This window comes from Macaca mulatta, chromosome 14, assembly GCF_049350105.2.
Source record: "Macaca mulatta isolate MMU2019108-1 chromosome 14, T2T-MMU8v2.0, whole genome shotgun sequence".
NCBI classification, from domain to species: Eukaryota; Metazoa; Chordata; class Mammalia; order Primates; family Cercopithecidae; genus Macaca; species Macaca mulatta.
In genome coordinates this window covers 95,499,841-95,520,936 of record NC_133419.1, presented here as the reverse complement: position 1 = coordinate 95,520,936, position 21,096 = coordinate 95,499,841, and the positions used below count along the sequence as shown (strand labels likewise).

General features: G+C 37.3%; 1 protein-coding gene across 8 annotated transcripts in view; it reads right to left on the bottom strand.

The window, feature by feature from the left end:
* AMOTL1 (angiomotin like 1) overlaps positions 1 to 21,096 on the bottom strand; it is a 173,964-nt gene that overhangs the window by 149,045 nt on the left and 3,823 nt on the right. For 3 of the 8 annotated variants that reach the window (XM_028833914.2, XM_015115492.3, XM_077964218.1), the window contains exon 2: positions 1,774 to 1,912. In XM_028833914.2, coding sequence (XP_028689747.2) covers positions 1,774 to 1,858 — 85 coding nt within the window. In that variant the 5' untranslated portion in view covers positions 1,859 to 1,912. Of the gene's footprint in view, positions 1 to 1,773; positions 1,913 to 6,532; positions 6,748 to 20,251; positions 20,310 to 21,096 lie in introns of those variants that run through there. The other 5 variants (XM_077964219.1, XM_077964215.1, XM_077964217.1 and 2 more) reach the window with 4 other exon arrangements.

Below are 21,096 nucleotides of genomic sequence, written 5' to 3'. Positions count from 1 at the left end.
CAAATGCTATAGGTGTGCTGAAAGCAAGGTGAAGTGATGTGGTGGTGCCAGAAGCAGTTGTATAATCACATAGGTTCCCACAGCCAGAAAAGGCTTTCAGTGAAGGCAGAGATATTCAGAGGATGTGGCCCCAACTGTCATTCATTCATTCATCCATCCAGCTACCCAGCCAGCCAACCATCAAATATACACCATGAATTTGCCATGCTACAGTAAAAGGGGTGCAAAGATGAATAAAACAAGGCATCTGTCTCAAGAAGCACACAGGCTGTTCAGGATGCAGACAAGCACAATACAGTGTGATGATACGTGCTGTGACGTGGGAATCTGCAGGGGCTATGGCAGCACTGAGGAGGGAGGAGAGATTCTCCTTCACACCAGGATGGGGGTTGGTAAGAGGTGGTGGCAGGAAGAGATCCCAGAACAGATGACTTAAGCAGAAGCTTCAAAGATGAGTAGGAACTGGCCAAGTGGAAGAGAGATGATAATAGTAGTCTTTGCAAAGGTTCACAGGTGTGTGAGGGAAGGATGTATTCAGGGATCCAGGAAGAGGCTGCCACAGTGAGAAGGGAGGGGGCTGCTATTAGTGATAGGCAGTAGGGGATGAATCTAGAGAGGCATTCAGAGGTCAGATCTGGAAGGGCTATGTGTTGAACTAGGGTGGTTCATTTTTTTTCCATAGAGTGTGAAGAGATGCTGGCTTAAGAACTTCTAAAAAGTGGCTAGAGCAACAGTATGACAGGAACAAATGACAGTTGGTTTTTGGGTGGAATGCATCCAAATTTCCTCTCTCAAAGCTTCCCATCTTCCCTTTGGAGACTATCTCTTTGTGTGCAGCAGTCTTGGTTGGAAGACATACCCTAATGTAGTGCAGAAGGTCTACAAATGTTTGTTGCCATATAAGTTACCCTGTTTTAGAGGTGGGCACATCAGAAAGTATAGTCTGCTGTTCTCTATGTCTGTCTTGCTCTCACTCTTGTATTACCAGTGCTTGGCACAAAATAGATACTCAATAATATTTGTTGAATAAATGAATAAACAACAAACAAATGGGAGACATATCCTTGTGAAAACATCTGTGAATGCATTAACCTCAGCAACCTTTCATCGCCCATCTATAGAATGGCTCCTACCATCAAAGTAGGTCTCTATGAGATTCGAGGGATGGAGAAGGGAGTAGACTCTTAGACCTGACAGAGGACCACAGCTCTGTGTCAGGGTATGGTTCTTACATTTGTATTCTCTGCTCCAGGAAAGTAACAATATCTCTATCATTTAATGCTGAGTCACATTAATTGGATCATCATAAAGAAGGGAAGGAGCTGACCTACTCCGTTTAGACTGGTTGCTTTATCCTCAATTTGAATGTTTGCTGGCTGCTGAGACGAGAGATGAGCAAAACAGGAACAGAGTGCCTGACACGTGTTAGGTGCTCAAAGATGTCTGACCAGCTTCCCACCTGGCCAGGGCAAGAGTTCATTAAATGATGGCTGATGGTCCTCATAACACTGCAAAGTGGGCATTCTTACTCTAGCATTCCATGTTAGAGCCCAGGGAATGACAGATTTTCTCAAGGCCATAAAACTTATAAATAGTGAATTCGGGATCTGAACCCAGGTCTGTCTGACTTCAAAGTCCATTCCCTCTCCTCTCCACTCAGCTGCTCTTGAAAAGACAAACAGCACGGGCACACACTGAGTACAGTGGATTGACATAATGAGGTGCAGATGCTGAAGAGTACCATGCTATCAGGGACATCAAAATTGGTCATACCCCCTCTGGTGTTGGCAAAATGATGAATTCCAGCATGGGATAACCAGGCTCCTTCCTCCAAAGTCCATTTTTCACTGAGGTCCATGCTTCCAGCAAGTCCCTTGCATGTGTAGCTTTCAGATCAAATGGAAGCAATCTCCTGAAATAAATAATAAATATAAGAAAGGGATGTGAATTACCATTTTTGTTCTCTTGGGGAAGGGAAGCTTTCTTGAAGGAAAGCAGTCAGTTTCTAGCTCATTTCATTTCTTTGGCACACAAAGCTTGTTGTCTAGATTTGGACATGGCCTGAGTGTGAAGTTGCTCAAGCCCACAAACCAGGTTTTCCTCACCATTCAGTTAACAAATGTTTGTGGAATGACTATTATATGCCAGACTTTGAGCAAGAAATTTACTATTTAGTTCTGCATACTTTATAGACTCCTAGAATTCCAGGGCAGGATATAGGGGGATCTCAATTTTATTTCAAAGGTATATTCTCTTCTATTTGCCTAAAAAACAGACTGAAAAAAATTGAAATAATAAGTTAGAAGCAGTTTTCATTGTATTAGAATTATGACTACTTTTTATCTTCTTTGTAATTTTCCACATTTTCAACAATGAACATGTATCGCTTTTGTAATCTCAAAAAGGTATGCAATAAATATTATTTTAAAAGAACACTTCAGAGCCAAGAGGGACCGTGGAGACCAATTTTCCTTTTCCTCTTGAAAACTATGATAGAAAAGCACAGTCACAGGGGCTCTTGGCTTTCGTAAAAAGATCATTCCCACTCCATCGGCCACCTCTGAGAAGGCCAGCCTGACGAATCCCTCTATATGCAAACTGTACCTGGTCTGATTACAACTCAGGGCCAAACTCTTGCCCATATGACAAAGAGATCTTGATAATGCTCTGCATGTGGCAGGTTCTCAAATGAAAGTGGTTGAATAATTGAACATGACTGATTCACCACATCTGTGAATGCAGCAAGTGGGACATCCACATAGCAGAAGTCCTGTCAGCCTAACTAGGAGAGGCACCAATCATCATTTGCTGTAGTCAGCCCAGCTGGCTTGATTTGGTCTCTAGAATGCTGTTCAGTGTTGCCCTGCGGGTTCCTGCGCTGCCTGCCAGACTGCAGACATGGTAGATTGACTTGTTGTTTTTTGGCTATCTGCCTAGAGAAATATGATACTCATGGGAGATGCACCAAACAAATAACAATATCTAATAAAATACTAGGAAGTACCAAAGAATATAGTGTACTTTTTTGGGTACTACTTCTCTAGCGATTTTTGTTGAATCCAAGTACCCAAAAATTTTAGAAGGGAATTCTAGACCAGAGTGAATATGGCACAGTGCAATGGTGAGAATGTTGGACTTATCAATAAATCCAGATTTTAGCCCTGACTCTGCACTAACTGGATGACTCTGGGCAAACCAGTTACTTTCTCTGGGCTATTTTTCTCTTGCAAAGACCTGTTCAGGCTTTCCAGACTTGCAACCTATAATAGTATGCTTTTGTATACAAAGGCTACCTATCCACCCATGTCAGTGGATTGAGGAAGCTGCATTATTTATCCATTAGCCAACTGAGACATCAACACACAAGAGGTGGCTGATTGAGGCTAGAAGTAGTCTGCCATTGAACGAGACACGTTCTCTGTGCAAAACTAAAAACATGTCTGGAGTAGAAATCCAATCTTGGGCCATAATCACACTGGTATCATCATTTAATCAACTGAACTAAATATCCAACATTTTATATCTTTGCTGATTATGAAATAATATTAACAATAATACTACATCCTTAAAAAGCAACACTTATTTACAACAGGTAATTCAAAATCACTTCATTAATCTTTGCAGTATCTTTGGGAAGTGAAATAGAGATTCCAAGAGCTTTGTTTGACAAAAATAGGCTTTAGTGATTAACCAAAGAGTGGTTTTCAAAGTAGATTCCCCATCCCTCTTGGCCCAGTGGCCTAGGTACCCTCTGGATTCCAGGAAACAGATTTGCAAGATGATATGGATGTGTGAGGTTAGGCTCTCACATCCATGATTTTATTTTATTAATCTGAACTACATAGGCTCATGGCGAGTGTTTTATTAACTTCAACCTTCAACCCCTGCTGGTTTCTCTGATGCTTAAATTTCACACTTCAGCTTGGGAAAACCAAGCACTAAGTGTAAAATGGCATCAAACACAAGTATTTTGGGGAAGGCTTTGATCCATCACACCTGTTATTGAAATTCCATCACCTCCCTTGAGCCACAGGAGGCCCCAGAGTTGCTCAGGAGACTCTGGAGCCTAGAAAGGAGTTTTCAGGCCTCAGGCCATATAAAATAACTCACTGAAGAATTTCTATTGGGTATTTAAGCTCCATCCAATTCAAAACCCTGCCATAGACAAAGTCCATGAAGAAGAAACTAAAATGTAATGCATCCTTGAGAATTTAATGAAAAAGCATAATGCAACCATGGAAACAGGAAGTGAAGAAATACTTTCCGCTGAAGCAGCCAATGACAGCACAAATACTAATATGCCTGATAAGTTGGGGTGGGTGAGTGGGAAAGACTATCAAAAACTTACAGCTGTAATTCCGTCTTTAAGAATCACTTTTTTAGAACTAAACTACCTGCATAGATGGACATTGGGGTCTATGGAATACTGGAATACTATGAATGTATAATTGGCACTTCATAAATATTGGTTGATTGAATGGATGAATAAATGCTCAGTGTGGGTGAGAACTCTACCCAGATGTTAGATCTCATAAAGCTCTCAAAGGAGATTTGTCTACACTGATAGAGTGGTGTGAGACAGACCAGCAGAATGGACCTTTGGATTTAAGAAGGTTTAACTCTCCTGTTAAAACCCATAGACCAGAACTCTCCTGAAACTGACACAGCCTCCTCTTTTATGGATCTGCCTCTAGAGTCATCTACCCAGCTGCCCAAGCCAGAAACTTAGCCATCCTTGACTTGTTACATCTCATATCCAACTGATCACCATGCTTTGTCCTTTCTTTCAAATGTCTCACTAATCCATCTCCTTCTGTTTTCATTGCCTCAGCCTTTGTTGAACTGCCATCATCTCTCACTGAGCACTGTAACAACTTCAGTGAGTCCCTGGTCTTCATTTTCTCCAACCCATTCTCCACAATTTAGTTGTAGTAGTATTTTTAAAGCACACATCTGATCATGTCACTTCTGGATTAAAATACTCGAGTAATTCTTTGTTCCCAGGAGAAAGTCTGAACTATTTAACATGTTATATAATGCCCAACTATTACAAGGCATTTGCAGTCCCTGAATAAGCTCCCTTCTTCAGTCTTTTGTATATTCAGCCATTCCTAGAGCTCTAGCAAGACTGTTCTTTCTGCCCACCCTCTTCACCTTGCTAACTCCAACTTATCTTTCACATCTCATCTTAGACTTGTTTATGTGTTCCTCAGAGGCTCCCACAGGCTCTCTGTGCTTACCTCATTATAGCATTTTTCACACTGCATTGCAATTTTCTGTTTATATATATATATATAGTTTAGTTCATAGTTATGCACTTGAGAGCAAAGATCCTACCTTATTTTTATTTGACCCTAACATTTGCACAGTGTCCTCATAAGGTAGGCACTTGATATAGATTTGCTGAATGAATGAATATGTGAATGAAGAGTGCTGTTTGTCACAAGTGTATTTCAGCTTAACATGTCTTCGTGAAAAGTATTCTGTTTGCAACCTCACCCCAATGGGTGAGGTTCTCTGGAAGGTTCCAGCTTCTCTGGAAATTTCTCCATCTCAAAACCACACCCTATCTGCCTCTGCTTCCTGGCCCCATTCTGGCCTCCTCATCTGGTCTAACTTGCCTAGATTCCCCTACCTCTTCTCACACTTTAGCTTACATAACTGCCCGTCCACCCAGCATGCCACTGGAGTCCCTGCCATTCACACTCCTGCCTCCTTCCCCAAGCTTGGGATGAATCCATATTCTTGGTTATCCATAGGAGACACCTGCCATCTAATGCAGCCAAGTCACACTGGGACTTCTAACCACCAGTTCTAGGGCCATTTCTGGCACTGGAGACTTGATCTAGAAATACAAACTCAGAAAAACCCTAGTCGTACATTGACTATGCCTTAACTGCCTCTATATGGCCCTATCTGTAGAGAAGGAATTAATTAACTAGAAGTGCCATGTCTGGGGAATCAGGTAGCATATTCCATCATTCAGATATTTAAGCAACCCCTGCTTCTAATGCATATGAACACTATCACAGCAAACAAGTGTACTTGCTGGTAACTTACACTATAAATCAGGATATATATAAATGTATATATGCTGACATACAAAAATGAATTCATTCATTCATTTGATAAATACTAACTTGGTGTCTCCTAGGTACTAGTCACTGCACTAAACACATGGAATAGAAAAACAACAAATACTGTATCTTTCTTCAAGTAGTTTTCAAACTTGAGGAGGAGACACATATATGAACGTACCATTACAGAACAACATACTAAGTACAAGCATAGACGCATGCACAGGGTAAACCAGGGATCTGCAAATAATGAAATCTGGAAGTTGGAATGGATCTTAGGGCCTTTAGTTCAACTCTTACCTTATGCATGACTTTCCAGTATATGCTTATTCAGCCAATACTTAAATACTACCAGTGATAAGGAGCTCACTCCCTCCCCAGGTAGCCCATTACATTTTTGAACGCCTCTGTGAAACAATTCATTTTTAGAGTCTCAACAAAATAATAATATTCACCAGCAATCCTCAGTGCTGCTGAGCTGTTCCCGGAACTCCTGCCCTTTGTTCTGTCCTTCAAAGGCTGCTTGAAGGAAAGATGCTCTCCAGCCTTGCAGATCTAGACCTCCTTCTTCAGTGAGTCAGGAATCAGAAGAAATATTCCATCTTGGTTACAAGTAGAGGGTGTAAATCTTTCTGGTCACACCCAGAAGACAAACCAAACAACCCACTGAAGCACAAGAGGGAAGAGGTCACACAATGGGATCTTCTTTCTCTACCAGAAATACTTAAGATCTCCATTATCTAGGATCTAGGTCTAATTGATGTCAGCTACCCAAAAATCCCAATCATCAGTGGCCTGTGGACCACAGTAGAATGGAGGGAAGTCTCCTCTTGGGCTGCTCCAAGGGTTTGGTTCTGACAGGTTTCCATTTCTAAGCTTGAAAAGTTATTTTCCTTCTAGCTCCAAATAGTTACAAACATATCAGAATCTACATCTTCACTCTTAATATTCAAGTGATAAAATTCAGTGGCACCTACAATAATCTTACACTTGTTTGGAAGAGAAAAACATTCTAGGTATTCACTGTGAGAAAAAAAAATACCTTTTAACGTGAATAAAAGTACGTGAAATGCTAGAGGGATAGATTCCTCCTCTGTCTAAAATGGCTGATGTTTAGAGAGTGGAGATACTTATTCTAGGCTTCTTGTTTGTTTCCAAGAATTCTTACTGGCTTTGTAGAATTGGAGAGTTTGAGTTACTTGGAAGCATTATTTCAGATTGGTTTATCCAACTGAGCAGACTATTTGTGAAGCTGCTTGGGAATTTATTGATGTTAATATTTTAAATATTCCAATAAATAATTTATGCTACTTCTCTCTAAGGAGATGTGGCAACAAGCGTATTTTTAGGAAACTAATGAAGTTTCAAAATTATGAGGTCCTTTGCAGAACTCTCAACGACTCCGGCTTTTCATCTCTGAAGTAGATCCATTGAGACTACACTCAGAAATCTCCTCTACCATGAAACCCTACCAGGCAGACTTATTTCTTTCTTCCTTTGTGCTTCTCACAGCTTTTTATATTCCATTAGGACAATGATTTTTCCATTGCAGGATAATACTCTCCCATTAGAAGGTGTCTCCTCGGGACAAAGTCACATCTTGTTCACCCTTCTGTTCCCACTGTTAGCACAGTGCATGGCCATACTCAGGTTCAGCTAATTCTTGTTGGATGAAGTAGACTGACATACCAACAGCTGAGAAACTCAAGTGAGTCTATGCCTGCAAACTCCTCACATAAAGCAGGGTTAAATTGGCAATCATAATGAAAGATTTGTCATTAACTTCTGCCAGTAGGCAGCACAATGCCCAAGGACACTGATGAGCAAAGAAAAAGGAAAATAAATATTTCAAAAGAACTGGGTTCTCATCTGGTTTGTGGCTTTTTAACATAATGACTTGGGACAAATCACCTTATCTCCCCAGAGCTTAGTTTTTCTTGGGTATGAAATAGAACTCATAAAGTTTATTCTTCCATCTTTGAGTTTTGTGAAAATCAGATGCCAACTGGAAAATCATCAAAGCAGTGCACAAATACATAGTACTGTTGTCATTTCAGTAAATTTACTTATAGAGCTCACTTGCTGTGCAGCACTGAATTCCAACTTGCTTGCTTAACTTAGGAAGTGATATAATATGTGAGAGGCAGTATATACGTAGTGTAAGAGCAAGGACTTTGGAGACAAATCTGGATTTAAATTTTGGATCTATGATCTGTGAGCAAGGTATATAACATCACCCATCCGAATTTTTTCCATCAGTAATGGGGTATCATAGCACATGCTTTGTAGGGCTATGGTAAAGATTAAGTGAGAAATGTCTGTGATGTACCTAGTACAGATCCTAGCCAGAAATAAAAACTCAGTAAATGACAATGGTAGTTATTTCTATTATTATCATTATTAACACTTGAAGTAGATACACTTCTGGAAGTGACATTGTCCCATTGGCAGACTGCCTTCCATGGGGAACAGAATAACATGTGAGGAATCATTTATCTCAAAGGATAAGCTGCTGGCTAGAAGACACTTCTCTGAAAAAAAAGATGTGTAAAAAATGGGTGAGAGTGCAAACAAGAATCCATTGATATGTGCCAGTTCTAGAAAGGGAGAGGAAAAACTAGTCAGGAAAGAGCAACAGAGGTGTAGAGGCAGAGCAAGGTTCTGTAAGGACTTGCTGAGATGGAGCCATAAACAATACCACCTGGGTGTGGGAGGCTGGGAAACCCCAGGAGAGGATTAAGTGTTGCTATGAGAGAGAAGGAGCTAGGCTGAAGTCTGTGAGGCAAAGAGACAAAGAGCCAGAATAAGATAAACTGCCACAGCTCTCTGATTATAAGCCAAGAATAGGATATTGACATGGGCCCCACAGCAAAGGGCTGTTGTTAATATATAGATCTTTACAGCCATACCTGGCCAGGGGAAGGCATCACAGTTGCCATCCAATCCAGCACTGTCCATTAGAAAGAGAATATGAGCTGCATATATAATTTTAAATATTCTAATAGCCACATGTGTTAGTCAGCTCCAACTGCTATAACGAAATACCACCGTCTGGGTGGTTTCAATAACAATTATTTATTTCTCATAGTTCTGAAGCTGGGAAATTCTAGATTAAGGTCCTGGTCAATTCTGCTCCCTGGCAAGGACTTTCTTCCTAGGTTGCTGATGACCACCTTCTCCCTGTGTTCTCACATAGTGGAAAGACAGACTCTCTGGACTCTCCCCGTTTTTATAAGGATACCAATTCCATCATGGGGGCCCACCCTGAAGACACATCTAAATTTATTCACCTCCCAAAGGCCCCACCTCCAAATACCATCTCCTCGAGGGTTAGGGCTTCAACATATGAATTTGTGATAGCACAAACATTCAATCCATAACACCACATTTTTTTTAAAAAGTAGTACAGGTGAAATTAATTTTAATAATATGTTTTATTTAATCCACTTTAGTCACAACACTATTTTAACATGCAATCAGAATAAAACATTATTATTGAAAATGTTAGATGTTTTTCCATCCCAAGCTTTGAAATCGGTGAAATTGGTGTCTATTTTGACGTATGCCACTTATGCCACATGTCCACTTGGACTATCCACATTTCAAAAGCTCAATAGCTACACGTGGTACAGACCCCATCCCAAAGGAAAATGAATTTTATTCCCCTGACCTCCTAGGTTCTTAAGATCTTTTAAAAGCCTAGATTCTTACAGCCAGAAAAAGGCCTTTGGAGATGTTGTGTTCAGAGATCTCTACATATTCTCAACAGGTTTCCCTTTAGCATGTTTACTTTAATTTAAGCAGTTTCACACCTGTTTAAATCTACCCTCCAATTCAATATTCACTGAAGGCTGACCTAATGCTTGGCCTGAACAGGTTAATCATGGTTATGTTCCATCCACTCTCTCTTCTAAGGGAAACTACCTTAACCACATCCTCCTCCTTCAATCCTCAGGCACCCTATTTCTTCTTCTGCTCCCACCACTTCTTTAGCCCAGCTGACCGGGAATGGACACATGACTCCATCTGTGTAGTCACCTGGTGTGGAAAATCTCACTCAACCAGGGCAGACAATTGATGGGCCAATCAGATACCCTGTCAGGAATATAGAGGCAGAATCAGCAAATAAGGAGAAGAACCAGAAGACACACACACAAAAGAAAACAGAGAGGGAAGGAGACAGCTACAAATATTGGGTTTCCAGCCACTTCTCAGATTTCTTCAGGGAGGGGTTTTAGGTGAGGGAGGTATATGGCTTGGAATAGCTCCTCCTCAATCATTTTCCACATCAGGTTTCCAAAAGCCATTTCATTTTAACAGAGTGATTCTCCAGATGAAAGACGTTTGAAAGGCTCCCGTGAGAGATCTCAAAGTAACAGTGATCCCTGGAGCTCTGGTAGAACCTTTCAGTACCAGCCAGTCTGGGCTTCTGAGGTGCAGCTGTTTCGCTGTTTCTGGTTTTCCATGCGATCCCTGCACCTTTCATGGTCACGACTAGTTTACAAGAATCCTTTATTTGCTGAGGGAGCCTAAGTGAGTCTACCTTTTAATACGGTTACCTTCCACAGAAAGGGATATTTTCATACATATTTGAGCAAAGTTCTTTTCCACATCTCCCCTTGGACTTGTTCACTCTCAATCTCAAGGCAGGACTTGGGCTGACAGAGAAGTGGTGGATTACTTTTGATCACATCCCCAAGTAATTATATTCTGAAAATACCTCAGCACAGTGGCCTTCTGGGGACCCTTTTAAGTCTCACATCATCTACAGCAGTGGTTCTCAGCTGAGGCTGAGCATTCAAACTGTCCGGGGAACTTCTAAAATATGCTGATGTCCCAGGCCTTCCCTCAGACTCTGAAATCAGAAACTCTGGGGCAGGTCCTTGGGTGCCCGTATTTCTTAAAAACTTCCCAAGTAATTCTAATGTGGGGCCACAGTTGAGAAATACTGTGTGATACATAGGATGTGCCCTCACATAGACTTGGGTTCCTATCACAGAAAACCAGATACTGTTTTTAATTATTAAAAAAAAAGCATACTTTTTTTTTTTTAAAGAATACATAGTGAGGAATTATCCAAAATAAGAAGTTTCACTCATCAGTAGTATTCCCAATGGTCCCACTCCCTAGAGGTAACTATTGCAGTTATGTGTCCTCCAGATATTATCTATGTTTTTTCAAATATTTAAATCTCTCTCTCTCTCTCTCTCTCTGTCACACACATGCACACACACACACATTTTCCCTCTGGCTTTTTGTCTTAGTAATATGTCTGGATTATTAGCCTAGAATTTCTTTTTGTATAAATTTATGGGGCACAGGTATAATTTTGTAACATGCATAGATTGTATAGTGGTGTAGTCAGGGCTTTTAGGATAGCCATCACTCATATAATGTTCATTATACTTATTAAGCAATTTTTTATCATACACCCCGCACTCTAGCCTAGACATTTCTGAGAAAGAAAAATAGTTTCAGGGTTTGAGTACTTATTTTTCCCAAATAATAAAACAAAACACTGTATAAAACTAAAGTAATTAAAACAGTGTGATCTTGTTACTGGAATAAATAAATAATTTGTTAGCACAGACTAGGAAGTCAAAAAAATAATCAATAGAATTGATGTAGTATATGAAAATATTGGCATTTCAAATTAGTGTGGAAAGAAAGGATACATTGTTCAATAAATAGTATTAAGATAATTATTAGAACAATTGTCTATTCATTTTATTAAGTGGATTCCTATTTTATAGCATATAAAAATTAATTAAAGATGAATTAAAGTGTCACAATAAAACTAAGCATGTTAGAAGAAATAATTTTATAATTTTGGAGTGGGAAAAATCTTACTAAATCATACATAAAATCTAGAAGTCACAAAATAACTTTAGACAGATTAGGCTACGTCAAATTTAAATTTTCTCTAAAAACAAAGACAGAATAAAGAAAAGTAAAATTAAAAATAAGGAAATGAAAGGTAAAATTTATAACATGTATACAAAAGATTAATATCCATATTTTAAAAGTTTTCTATGTATCAATAAGAAACTGACAATCAGCAGAAAGCTAGATAAGGCTATGAACTGATAATAAATAAACAAATATGAATCATAAAAGTATAAAAAGATATTCAATGCAACACTCAAAGAGTCAAGTTAAAACAATCTTGTTATCTTTTTTTTCACTTATCACATTGGCAAAATGTTTTAAAAGATTAATATAAGAAATGGTGACTATTTGAAGAAACAGATATTCTCATACTTTGATAGAAAAATATGCTAAAAACAGTTTTTAAATGGCAATTTGGCACATCCTCATATCCTCTAATATACAAATTCATATGTCATTTGATTTAGCAATTTCACTTCTAAGTATCTATCCTACAGAAAGCAATTACAAAATAAGTGCATACAAAGATATATGTAATATGACATTTTTTGTAATAAAAAAGAACACATTTTAATGACTGTCAATAAATGGTTAAAGTAAGGTATAGTTATATTATAAATCTCAGCCATTAAAACAAATAAAATGACTCTATAAGAACTGATATGAAAAGTCAGTAAATTGACATGTAAATTGTAAACAGCCAGGTGCAAAACAATTTACAAAGAGGATCCAAGTTTTGTCCAAGAAAGATACACATGCACACTTTTAATCACATAGAGAAAGACCTTGAAGGAATAGCAGACTTTTAATAGAGATACTTCTAGGGAAGTAAGTGAGATTTCAAGCTTGAGACTATGAAGCTTAGAAGGAAACTTTATTAACACCATATGTTTTACATATTTTTACAAGGCATATTTATTAAATCTGTAATTTTTTAAATAATTAAAAGAAGAAAATTTGCTCACTGTTTTAATTTGTGCTTTATAAATTCTGAGTTTATCTTTCTTTCATATGTTTATTGACCATCTTTATTTCTTTTCTTCTGAACAGCCTGTTCATGTACTTTGCCCATTTTTATTCAAATTATTTTTTTGTATTGAATGTACTATTTAAAATTTTTAAAGTATATTTTGCTCCATTGCATAAATGTTGCAAATGATCTTTTTTCTATTTATCATTGTATTCTGATTTCATTTATACTACTTTCATCACATATGTTTTATTTATATTTTATGTAATTAAATATATCAGTCTTTTCTTTGTATAGCTTCTGAGTTTGGAGTCATGCTTAAAAAGTTCTTTTCTACTTCAAGATTATTAAATAATTTACCAATTTAAAAATTATTTTTATTGCTTAATATTTAATATATGTTGTTATTCATCTGGAATTTATTTGGAGACAGGAATCTAGCTTTAACTTTCCTTTCCAAATATCCTTTCCCTCAATACCACTGGGTTGAAACACCACATTGCCATTTTTGTTGGCTCTTTCTGGACTCTTTATTTTTTTCCCACTGATCTCTACAGTGTTGTACCAGTACTTTAATAATTACATTTTGTGACATGCTTTAATTATCTAGCTAGTATGACTAGACTTCCTCTCTCGTATTGCTTTTCCTGCCAGAAATTGTTTGTCTCTTCCCATTTTCAATTGTAAAAGTTTATTGAGAGATAAGATGTTACAGACTCACTGTTACCTTTCCTCTCCTCTAAATATAAGTAAATACTCTGGAAATAACTCAACAGATGATTGTAAAAGGACTCTGAAAGATGGAAAAAAGAAAGTTGACTCGCTAGGGACTTCAGGATGTGAGACACCGTAGTGATTTCCCTGGGTTTTCTTTTTAGCTCCCATATATTCCATGCTGAGCACCAGGGAGGCTTACAACCCCAAACCACCGACAGGCATAGAATAGAAAAACAAACATGAAAAGCTTGTTGTCTCTGGCCAAAGGAAGGGAAAAGGTGAGCCCAGAAGAATCCTACCAGAGAAATAATCCTCTGGTCCTCGTGCTGAGCTGCGGCAGGACCAAGAGACTGATTTACCTGCTGCTGCAATAGTAGCACAGCAGACTGAACCACTCCCCATCCCACACATGCTGGCAAGCCCCACTCTCTTCAGTGTCAACATCAGCAAACCCCATCCAATACCAGAATGGTGGTGGGCTCCATCTGCATCACCATCAGTAGGGTACCTATCCTATACCCAAGACAACAGGTGGGCCAATCCATCCTCAGGGGAAGCATTAGCAAACCTGAACAGGACCTATCCCCTCCTTCTTACCCACCAAACAGCCCATGAGGCACTTGCAGTAATAAAGCAGGGGCCCAAATAGCAGCAGCAGAACAAGGTAGACTGTATTAGCATTGCAAGAACTCTGAAAACAAATTGTCGTTGGAACTACAACTCACAAAAGTAGACCAGAACTTACATGCTAAGCCCCAAGAGGGTGACTGCTTACTAAAAATGAAAGATCTAAGTGGTATGAAGCATGTTCTAAAATAATACCCAAAATGTCCAGTGTATGAGTGGAAGTCATTCATCATACCAAGAACCAGGAAACATACAACTTTTATGAGAAATGACAATCAACTGATGCCAACTTTGAAGAGACTCAGATGCTGGAATTATCTGAAAAGGATTTTAAGCAATCATTATAAAAATGTTTCAACAAACAGTTACAGATTTTCTTGAAACACATGAGAAATACACAATTCCAACAAAGAAATAGAAGTCATAAAAAAGAACCGAATGGAGAAAATAGAATTTAAATAGACAATAATAACAAATAAAAAGTCACCAGATGAGTTTAGTAGTAGAGTGGTGATGGTAAGACAGAATCAGTGAACTTAAGGACAAATCAATAGAATTTACTTGTACAAAAAAGAAAAAATAGACAAAAAATTTAACAGAGCCTCAGAGGCTCTGTAAGATCAAAACAAAGATATTTGTATCAGCATCTCAGAGGTAGAAGAAAAAAACTGTGATTGAAAAAGTATTAAAAAAATATAATGGCTGAAAACTTTCAAATTTGGTGAAATGCATAAATGCACAGATTCAAGAAGCCAAGTGAGCCTAAATAAGATAAATCCAAGGAAATTCACACTAAGACACATTATAATTAAACTTCTAAAAACTAAAGCAAAACAAAATCTTAAAAACAGCCAAAGAGAAATGATGCGTTACCTATAGACAAACACCAATTTGAATGACAGAGGATTTCTGGTTTGAAACTATGAAGGCCAGAAGGACCTGCCACAATATATTTCAATTCTTAAAAGAAGAAAATCCAAAACCATGAATCCTGTATCTAGCAAAACTATCCTTCAGGAATGAAGAGGGAAATAAAGACATTATCAGGCAAAGGAAAACTAAGAGATATTTGTCACCAACAGACCTACCATTAAACAATGGCTAAAGGAAGCTCTTCAAACAGAAAGTGATAACAAAGGAAGGCTGGGGCTGGTTGCAGTGGGGTCACACCTATAATCCTAGCACTTTGGGAGGCCAAGGTAGGAGGATCGCTTGAGACCAGCCTAGACAATATAGCAAGACTCAAGTTCCATAAATAATAATAATAGCAGTAGCTGGGAGTGGTGGCATCCATGGAATATTCATCATAATAGACTATATTCTGGGTCATAAAACAGCTATTAACAAATGTTAAGAAATTGAAATCAAATAGAGTATGTTTTCTAACCTTATGGAATAAAACTAGAAATCAGTAGCAAAACAAAAACAGAAAAACCTTTAGACACGTGGAAGTTAAACAACACTCTTTTAAATAAACCATAGGTAAATGAGAAAGTCTCAAAGGATATTTTTACAGACTAAATACAACTTAACAAAAGTGAAGAAACAACATCAGAATTTGTAAGATGCAGCTAAAGTGGCAAGAGAAAAATTTATGGCACCAAAGGCTTACATTAGAAAAGAGAAATGATCGCAAGTCAGTAATTCAAGCTGCTAGCTCAAGAAACAACAAAAGGAAGAGCAAAATATACCGAAGTCAAGCAGAAGGAAAAAATTAAGATAATAGCAGAAATAAATGAATCTGAAATAGGAAAAGAAATAGAATTCATGAAATAAAAAGCTGATTATTAGTCGAAAATTTAATATAATTGATAACTCTCTAGTTAGACTGGTAAAGATCAAAAGAAAGAAGACATAAATTACCAATATCAAACAGGAGATATTGCCACAGATTTTACAGTCATTAAAAGAATAATATGAAATATATGAACAACTTTACACTCATAAATTCAACAATTTCAAAGAAATGGTCTAATTCCCAAAAATCACAATGAAAACTCAACCAAGATGAAATAGATAATCTGAACAGTTCTACAACTATTTAGAAAAATTGAATTTATAATTACAAATCTCTCCAAAAAGAAATTTCCAGGTCCAGATTATTTCACTGGAAAATTTTGCCAAGCATTTAAAGAATTAACACCAATGCCATACAATCTCTTTTTCAAAATGGAAAAGAAGGAATCACTTTCTAACTCATTTTATGAGGCCAGTACTACCTTGATATGAAACCAAAGACAGTACAAAAGAAGAAAAAATTGATATCAATAATTCTTATGAACTGTAATACAAAAATCCTTAACAAAATATCATTAAATTGAATCTATCAATGTTTAAAACAGAATAATAATCCATGACCAAATGAGATTTATTTCAGCTATATAAGGCTAGTTCAATATTTGAAAATCATTCAAAGCAATTCACCATATCAACAGACTAATGTAAAAAAATCACATCATCATACTGATGATTGAACAAAAAGCATATAACAAAAGCAAACACTCATTCAAGATAAAAACTCTAAGCAAAGCAGGAATAAAGGAAAGATTTCTTAACATCATACTTAATGGTGAAAGACTGAATGCTTTTCCTTTGAGATTGGAAAGGATTTCTGTTCTTATCTCTTTTACTTAACATAGTACTGAGAGGTGTAGCCAGTGCAATAAGGCAAGAAAAAGAAAGATCATACAGAATACAAAGGGAAAAATAAAATGCCTATTTGCAGATTATATGATGGTCTGTGTAGAAAATCCCAAGGAATTTACAAGAAGAAAAAGAAGAAGAAGGAGAAGGGGCAGGGGCAGGGGCAGGGACAGGGGAAGAAAGAGAAGGAGAAGGAGAAGGAGAAGGAAGAAAAAGAAGAAGAAGAGGAAGAAGAGGAAGAAGAAGAAGGAGAAGAGGAGGAGGAGGAGGAGAAGAAGAAACAACCTAGAACTAATGAGTTCAACACAGTTGCAGGATTTAATATTAACATAAAAATTAATTGCATTTATCTATATTAAGAATGTATATGTGGAAACTGAAGTATAATAATGCAATACCATTTTCAATTGCTCCAGAGAAAGTTAAGTACTTAGTATAAATTCAACAAAATACCTACAGAATCTGTATATTGAAAATTATAAAATGTTCCTAAAAAAAAAAAAAAACAAGACCCATATAAGTGCAGAAATTTCCCATGTTAAAGGATTGGAAGACTCAACCTAATAAAAATGTCACTTCTCCCCAAATTAAACTACATGTCTAAGAGGATTCCTATCAAAATCCTAGCAAGGTTCTGTAGATAGAGACAAACTCATTCTAAAGTTTATGTTGAAAGTGAAAGTCCCAAGGATCTCTAAAACTTTTGACAAATAACCCTGAAGTGGGAGGAATAACTCTACTTAGTGTATTGCTTATTATAAAGCTCCCACGCAACTTACTATAAAACAGTAGTCAAATACTCAAGAGAGTGTGGTATTGTCAGAGAAATAGGCATATCAATGGAAGAGAATGGAGAACCCAGAGATAATGTCACACAAATATGCCCAGTTGATTTCTTGACAAAGCTGAAAAACCAATCCAAAGAAAGAAGGGGAGCCTTTTAAACAACTGGTGCTTGAGAAATCGGACATACAGAGACAAAAAAAAAAAAAATTAAATTTGACTTAAACTTGACGTATTACATACAAATTAATTCAAAATAGATTAAATATCTAAACATGAAGTATAAAACTATAAATCTTTTAGGAAAAAATATAAAATATTTGTGAACTGGGGCTAGATAAAAAGTTCTTTCGCTTTGCACTAAAAGCACAATCCATTAAAGGAAAAATTGATAAATTGGACTTTCTGAAAATTAAATACTCTTGTTCTGTGAAAGACCCTTTCAAGAAGATAGAATAAAAAATTACAGGGTGGGAGAGAATATTTGCTAAACATACATCTAATAAAGGACTTATATCTAGAATATATAAAGAACTCACAACACTCAACAGTGAAAAACAACAACAAAACAAAACAATCCAATTAGATAATAGTGGGGTTATTTGTGTTTTGGCTTGTTTGTTTAAGTTCCTTAGAGATTCTGGATATTAGACCTTTGTCAGATGCATAATTTGAAAATATTTTCTCCCAATCTATAAGTTGTCTGTCTACTATGTTGCTAGTTTCTTTTGTTGTGCAGAAGCTCTTTAGTTTAATTAGGTCCAACTTGTCAATTTTTCTTTTTGTTACAATTGCTTTTGGGGACTTAGCTAAAAATTCTTTGCCAAGACTGATTTTCTAGGTTTTCTTTTAGGACTTTTATAGTTTGAGGTCTTATATTTAAATCTTTAATTCATCTTGAGTGAATTTTTGTATATGGTAAAAGGCAGGGATACAGTTTCACTCTTCTGCATATAGCTAGCCAGCTATCCCATTTATTGGGGCAAAAGGCATAAATAGACATTTGACTGAAGATGAAATACAGATGACAACATGAAAAGATGGTCAGCATCATTGCCCATTAGGCAAACACAAATTAAAACCACAATGAGGTATCACTATCCATCTATCAGAATGACTAAAATAAAAAATAGTGATAACACCAAATTCTGGCAAAAATGCAGAAACTCTATTATTCATATTTTGCTGGTGGTAACATAAAATATTATGGCCATTCTGTATAAATATTAATAGTCTGACAGTTTCTTTTAAAACTAAAAACTTAACATAAAACCCAGATATCATATTTTCAGGCATTTATCCTAAATAAATGAAAATGTATGTTCATGCAAAAACTTGTACATGAATGTTCATAACATCCTTATTTGTAACAGCCAAATACTAGAAACTACCCAAATGTCCTCCAATGGATAAATGAGTGAATGCTTAAGCAAACTGTAGTAAATCCACATTATGCAATTCAACACAGTAACAAAAAGAAAACAACTATTGATACACATAACAACTTGGATAGATCTCAAGGTTATTATGCTGAATGGAAGAAGCCATTGTAATAAGGTTACATCATGCATGATTATATAACATTCTCGAAATAAAATTATATAAATGGACAACAGATTAATAGTCTCAAAGGGTTAGGGATGGGACCATGGCTTTAAAAGGGAAGTATAAAGAAACCTTGCAGTGATGATATAGTTAGTGATATTTTGATTGTGGCAATAGTTTCATGAAGCTAATATGATAAAAACTGTATACAATCACACACACACACATGCACACACGCACAATGTGTACATGGATAGCTGATAAAATCTGATAAGGTCTGTGGATTGTACCAATGTCAATTACCTGGTTTTCATATTGTACTATAGTTATGTAAATGTTAACAGTGGGGAAGGCTGGGTGAAGGGGGCACTCATAGACTCATGAATCTATAAATATTTCGTAATGTTTTTAAAAACTATACAAGCCAGCTATTCTTTAATAGCCAGAGTGTTTGCATGATTCTTTGTTTACAAAATCCACAACTAGACCAATCATAAATTTAATGAGACCGATCTGTCAAACATCAATTCATATATTAAAATTACACAAGACCGGGCGCGGTGGCTCACGCCTGTAATCCCAGCACTTTGGGAGGCTGAGGCGGGCGGATCACGAGGTCAGGAGATCGAGACCATCCTGGCTAACATGGCGAAACCCCGTCTCTACTAAAAATACAAAAAATTAGCGGGGCGCGGTGGTGGGCACCTGTAGTCCCAGCTACTCAAGAGGCTGAGGCAGGAGAATGGTGTGAACCCGGGAGGTGGAGCTTGCAGTAAGCCAAGATAGCGCCACTGCAGTCGGGCCTAGGCAACAGAGAGAGACTCCGTCTCAAAAAAATTAAAAAAAAAATTACACAGATTAAAATTTTGTATTCTCAAGGTATGAATAAAGCAAGAGAATATTCACATTTTGCTCTCAAGAGTGATTTTATCCTTCACCCTGACCTACCAAAGTGGTGGCATCTATCTGTATACTGGTAAACCTAAAATTTTTGGAGTACCTTGGGCTTTGGATCCCTTAGAAGTCATCTAACTTCGGTTTCTTCTTAAATACAGCTTAAAAAATAGGAATAAATAGTTATAATATATTGAGCACTGAACTATTCAACTACCTGCTACACACTGGAAGGTAAGAAGAGGTCTCACAAGAAATGAGAAAACATGGTCCCAGTTCATATTGTTTTAGATACAGAGGATGGGACGCACAGGTGTGTTTTTAAGCCTTTGGAAATGCATTTAGGGTCAAAAAGGGGAAAAAAATGACAGTAAAAGAGACATTCAGAATGTGAATATTCAGTGTGATATAAGTACTTATTGAACGCTTATCTCAGGCACCTGTAGTGTGACTGACTGACTGAAGCTCTGGGTTTGCCAGGGAGCTTGTGGCTTTGGGACTTGCAACAACAGTATCGTTAGTACCGCTCCAGTGCTGTCACTACTGCCACTGTTAGCTGTTGTTCATTTACATAACACAGATGTATTAGGCACTGTGCTGAGCACTCCACAAATATAATCTACAAACAGAATCGTCACGCAAACTTTGTGAGATGGCATTACTATCCAGATTTTAAAGAGGAAGAAACTGAGAAGATATGTCTAGATACTTTCCCAAGGTCAGCAACTAGAAAATGTCAGAGTTCTGATAGGAACCCGGGTCATCTGACTTCAAAATTCATACCTTTAACCAATAGTCTATGTGTCTTCACCAAAGCCTGTTTAAAATCCTCCTCTTTGCTACTCTTTTTTCATGGCTTCAGGTGCTTTCCACCAGGCCTCAAGTGGCACCTCTGGGCAGTTCCCTGATTTCATATTGACTCTGCTCTACCTCCTTTTCCTAACAAATTCC